Genomic DNA, 5,923 nt, shown 5'->3' with positions numbered 1-5,923 from the left:
TGAAGAAATGAAAGGCAGGGAGGAGAAGAGAGGAGCCAGCTCCCTGGTGTCCTGTGTCTGCCAGTGGCTGCTAAATGCCTCTGAGGAAGACTGCTTCCAGCTAAAGGAGCCCTCCTGCCCTGAGAACCTTAGTACCTGGGGCAAGAACCCCCAGGATGGACTCATTGGTGAAATGAAGTGGCTCAGCTGTAAGCTCCAGGACTGCAGAACCAGCAATGCCTCCCTGGACAGCCCCACTGGACTGGGATTGCTCTGCTCAGGTAAGAGCAGCTGAACTCCAGCACTAGGCAAAATGGTTACTGTGGTTGTTAGGTGCTGTTGAGTCTGTTTCAACTCACAGTGACCCCATGTGGCAGAGTAAAACTGCCTTGTAGGGTTTCCTAGGCTGTAAATCTTTACAGGAGCAGATTGCCAGGTCTTTTCACCCATGGAGCTGCTGGTGGATTTGAATCACCAACCTTCTGGTTAGCAGCCAAGCACTTAACCATGGCACCACCAGGGTCCTTATAATAGTTATTATTTACTGTTAAATATAGTTTGACTGTTTAGTTCTCACAACAACTTTGTAAAGTGAGCATTCATATTATGTCCATTTCACAGATGAAGAAAATGGGGCTCAGACCACAGTTAGGAAGCGCTGGAGACCTCTAGCTTTCAGGCTGTTTGATGACATCATCCTTCATGCTTGTCCTTCTCACCCTACTGACCCCCCTGTCTTCCCAGGATATATGCTTAACTTTCAGGGCCTGAATGGTCACCCTCATGCTGTCTCTCCTCCTCGCTGTAAACAGATGTGCCCTGCCTGCTGGTGCCAGCCTCCCCCAGCTGGCACCCAGCTCCTCTCTCATTTCTTGGGGCTTACATGTGACATCTCTCTACACCACCCCCTACCTCACACACACCATCATGCCCCTGTGACTCAGAGCCTCATCGTGGGTGACTCATTTGGTGCCATGTTTACTGGGAGATCCGGTTTCCAAGCTCACTTCCTACTCTTTCCCTGGTAGGTGAGTAGGAGCTGTCAAAGAGAAACTGAGTGAGGTCAGTTCTCTTACTCAGAAGGGGGACAGAAATAAAAGGGCAGAGAGGAAGTGAGCCGTGTTAAGACACAGTTCCATCTGGCCTTGATGCCCAAAGAGGCTGTAAGTCTTGGTGCTCTTCACTCACAGATGTTATTTATCACTGGTGGACATGAGATTGCCCTAGTCATCTGATATGAGTCCCTGGGTGGTACAGATGGTTAATGTGCTCAGCTGTTAACCAAAAGGTTGGAGGTTTGAGTCCACCCAGAAGCACTTGGAAGAAAGGCCTGGCAGTCTACTTCTGAAAAATCAGCCATTGCAAATCCTACGGAGCACAGTTCTACTCTGACACACGTAGGGTCACCAGGAGTTGGTGTCAACTTGACAGCAACTGGTTTTTGACTGGAGTAATCTGATATGTTCCCTCCACCCTCTTTGGTAGCCATCTCTGCATTTGAGTGTCTGAGTAGTCAGCTCTCCAAGACATGCGGCCAGAGAGGCACTATCTGTAAGGGGCTGAATTGTGCTGTGCTACTTTATGGTGGGAATAAACAGAGGGGGCGTGAGTGCAGGCAAAGAGAGCTTTGGTTTGGAGTGGAAGCGAGGACTCAAGTCTTGGCTCCAGCACTTTCCTTGGGCGAGTCTTTTCCTCTGAGGTTCTTCACCTGTGTGGCTAAATATGTTTTAAGATTCCTTCTGTGAGAATCCAGGGACGGACCGTGGCTGGAGAGAGGATAGGCTGGGCGTCTCCAACCCTTGAGGCAGGAGAAATTCTTTCACAGTGTGAATAATTTCTCCCTTCCCACCCCAGAATGAGCAGGCTCTCACATCTGTCCCTTTCCTAGTCCCAGCCCAACTTGCTGGTGCATTTCAAAGTTCAACCCCCTCCGCATGTCCTCCTGTACTGATCACCTACATCATTTCAGATATCTTTTTCCTGAACATCCTGTCATATCTAATAGCCCTTAATCCTTTGTAAGAAGGGTAAAACTTGAGAGTGAAATGATTACATGTAGGTAGCTGAGTGTGACTCTCGCTGCTGTCGAGATGATTCTGACTCACAGCGATCCTATAGGATCCCATAGGGTTTTCTAGGCTGTAATCTTTACAGAAGCAGATTGCCACATCTTTCTCCTGAGGAGCAGCTGGTGGATTTGAACCACCAACCTTCTGGTTAGCAGCCAAGTGCTTAACCACTATGCCAACAGGGCTCCTTTTAGCGGAGTATAGTGGTTAGGAAAATATGATTTAAAATCAGAGAGACGTGGGTTCAGGTCCGAATGCTGCCACTTACTAATTCCATGACTTTGAGCAAGTCTGTTCTCTGTGAGCTGGTTTCTGTACTGTACGATGGGAATAGTAATTGTTCCTGCCTCATTATGTATGTATGAAGATTAGATGAGATAATGAATGTGCCTGGCATGTACTAAGTCCGCAGTAAATGGTAGCTAACATTACCATTTAGGATCTTGTAGAGCTCACTGATGTGTGTGTGCAGAATTTCTCTAAAATCTCCTTTCCTTTTCCTCTCTGACTCTTTCTGCAGAGAACACCACCATCCTGAAATCAGAGAGAAAATACAATGGACTCAGCAGGTGGGTGAGAGAAGGGCTGAACCCTGGGAGGAGAAGGGCTGGGAAGCTCAGGGAAGGGGTCTGGTTGGCCCAGGTATAGGGGGTGATTCAGGGTCATTGCCATGGAGGCTAGAGCAGAGAAAGACTCAAAATGGAGGCAAGAGATGGTTGGCCATTGGGGAGGTGGAAGCCCAGGGATGGGAGAGCTCCCACAGGAGCAGGGAAGCCCCAGGGCAATTTTGTGGTTGGTCACCAAAGCTAGCCAGGGCAGTGGATGGCCCTCATCCCTCCTGTTTGCTTCCCTCAGCTTAGGCACAGCAGCTACTGCCGTTTCTGGCTCTGTTGGGGTTGTGGCCTTCATCTTACTCCTGGTGGGTCTCTTGTCTGTGACCCTGAAGAAATGGAGGCATGAGAGTGAGTTGAATAAGCTGACCCTGGGGCTGGGAATGAAGAAAGGGGAGAAACTGGGAGTGGGCATGGGAGTGAGGGTGTCTTTCTTATGGGGCAGCTTTGGGGAGGTGGTGGTGGGCAGGCTATAGGGTCTAACCATTTAGGGCAGATACTGCCTGTAACAGCTATTGTCTAGAGTTCCAGGGAACAGTATAGCAATAAGACTTACTCACGATGAACATTCTTTATGCTGAAAGCCACATATGAACAATCCGCATATACACTTACAGTTTATTCACACCAACCAAAAGAAATATTGAGGCTAAATAATCTAACTAAATAATAAACAAAAATTACAAAGTGCACCAATAGTAGTCACTCTCCTGTGTCTAACTGGGCATTTAGTTCAGTCTCAGAGACCCCATGGGTTGAACATGGTGGACTATGCATTTCAAAGCTCACCCCTAGGCCCAGCAATCAACCAAGCACGGATGATAACTACCCCAACTCAGACTCACTCTGAGTTTGTTAACTTTTCTAGGGCTGTTTAAGAGACAACTGAGGCATCAGAGAAACTTTCTCCACCAATCCTTGGTAAGGAGATCGACGAGTCCCACCGAGAAGGGCCCCCTGCCATCTCTGCCATCTCTTCCCTAGATAGACCAATGGGAAGGTGGTGGGGATGAGGCAGAGGCGGGTCCTGAAAGGAATGCTTTTGAAAATTGAGATAGACCCAGGGCTTGCCTGCTGTCCTGTAGGGGCAACATGGTACCTGGTTTTTCTTAGAAATTGTTTGTGCCCACCCATCTGCCTCTAACTGGGGTTGTGTCTCTAAAGGAGCCTTCCTGCCATGCCGATGCTATATATTCCAACGTGATCAACCTGGGTCCCTGGAAAGAGGAGGACTTTGCCATCTATGCCAACGTGCCTCCTTTTGATCGCACCAGGAGGACCTCACCGGACCAGGTGGAATATGCCTCCATTGTATTCCACTGAAGGGGAGCCAAGGAGATGCTGGGAGTGGGGAGGGATCAGATGTGCGTCCAGCTGGGATCCTGATACGGCTTTTTTAGATGTGTGTGTGTACTGGTTTTTTGTTTTTTGTTTTTAATTTGAGCCTCAATATCAGCCTGTGAGGTTGGTTATTATTATTCCATTTTTTTTAATTGTGGTAAAATATATATAACAAAACCTTTGCCATTGTAACTATTTTTAAATGTACAGTTCAGCGGCATTAATTACATTCACCATGTTGTGCAGCCATCACCACTATCCATTTTCAAATGTTTTTTATCCTCCTAAAAAGAAACTCAGTTGTGTGTGTGTGTTTTTAAAAAAATGCATATAAACATTCTGATGGAGGTAGCCGGCTGGGTATTTCTTCCAATTCTCTTGGAATCAAAAGTGCAGTTCTAAAGGCAAGGAGTGACATATGAGATGCAGGGACATGCTCATCCAAACCACCCCTAGCCCTGGAGGCAGTTTCCTGAGACAGAAGGACCAACAAAGAGCCTGTCCCAGCTTTGTCCCTCCTGAGGCAAGGACCATTAGGGTTCACCTTCTGCGTTTTGTCTCTCCTTTTCCTCCCTCTTAGGATTAACACCCTGTAGAGGTTCATTAGGAGCCCTGGTGGCACAATGGTTAAGTGCTTCGCTGCTAACCAAGAGGTCAGTGATTAGAGTTCACCAGCCATTCCCTGGAAGAAAGATACGTCAGTCTGTTTCCGTAAAAATTACAGCCTTGGAAGCCCTATAGGGAAGTTCTATTCTTTTCTTTTTGGGAGGGGCTTTACCAACAGAAATTTATTTTCTCACAGAGAGGCTAGATGTCTGAATTCAGGGTGCTGCCCGTAGGGGAAGGCTTACTCTCTCTGTCAGCTCTGGTGGAAGGATCCTGTCTCTTTGAGCTTCTGTTCCTGGGTGATCTTCATGTGGCTTGGCATCCCTCTTCCCCCATCTGTGCTTTGCTTGTTTAACCTCTTTTTTTTTCTTTTTTAAAGTACTTTAGATGAAGGTTTACAGAACAAACTAGCTTTTCATGAAACAGTTAATACACATATTGTTTTATGACATTGGTTAACAACCCCATGACATGTCAACTCCCTCCGTTCTCAACCTTGGGTTCCCTATTACCAGCTTTCCTGCCCCCTCCTGCCTTCTCATCCTTGCCTCTGGTCTGGTGTGCCTATTTAGTCTCATTTTGTTTTATGGGCCTGTCTAATCTTTGGCTGAAGGGTGATCCTCAGGAGTAACCTCATTACTGAGCTAAAAGGGTGTCCGGAGGCCATAGTCTTGGGGTTTCTCCAGTCTCTGTCAGGCCAGTAAGTCTGGTCTTTTTCTGTGAGTTAGAGTTTTGTTCTACATTTTTATCCAGCTCTGTCCAGGACCCTCTGTTTTGATCCCTGTCAGAACAGTCAGTGGTGATAGCTGGGCACTCTCTAGTTGTGCTGGACTCAGTCTGGTGGAGGCCGTGGTAATTGTGGTCCATTAGTCCTTTGGACTAATCTTTCCCTTGTATCTTTAGTTTTCTTCATTCTCCCTTGCTCCCAAAGGGGTAAGACCAGTGGAGTATCTTAGATGTTTGCTCACATGCTTTTAAGACCCCAGACGCTATTCACCAAAGTAGAATGTAGAGCATTTTCTTTATAAACTATGTTATGCCAATTGAGCTAGATATTCCCCTAGACCATGGTCCCCACAGCCCTCAGCCCAGCAATTCGGTCCCTCAGGGAGTTTGGATGTGTCTATAGAGCTTCCATGGCCTTTCCTTGTACAAGTTGTGCTGGCTTCCCCAGTATTGTGTACTGTCTTACCCTTCACCAAAGTGACCACTTATCTATTGTCTATTTAGTGTTTTTCCATCCCCACCACTTCTCTCCCTTGTAACCATCAAAGATTGTTTCTTTTTGTGTGTAAACTTTTTCATGAGTTTTTACAG

The 5,923-nt window shown here is 47.0% G+C and overlaps 1 protein-coding gene across 1 annotated transcript; it reads left to right on the top strand.

The window, feature by feature from the left end:
• Positions 1–6: 6 nt before the first annotated feature.
• On the top strand, positions 7–4,427 carry LOC111820368 (uncharacterized). The gene is made up of 5 exons (XM_023730265.1): positions 7–260; positions 2,569–2,617; positions 2,904–3,010; positions 3,528–3,580; positions 3,824–4,427. Exons 1-5 carry the CDS (start codon positions 8–10, stop codon positions 3,980–3,982), a joined length of 621 nt encoding a protein of 206 aa, XP_023586033.1. The 5' UTR covers position 7; the 3' UTR covers positions 3,983–4,427.
• Positions 4,428–5,923: the final 1,496 nt, after the last annotated feature.

This window comes from Trichechus manatus, unplaced genomic scaffold (genome assembly GCF_000243295.1).
Source record: "Trichechus manatus latirostris isolate Lorelei unplaced genomic scaffold, TriManLat1.0 scaffold00035, whole genome shotgun sequence".
Classification (NCBI taxonomy): domain Eukaryota; kingdom Metazoa; phylum Chordata; class Mammalia; order Sirenia; family Trichechidae; genus Trichechus; species Trichechus manatus.
Note: the sequence above shows the minus strand (reverse complement) of the source record. Positions and strands in the feature narration are given on the sequence as shown.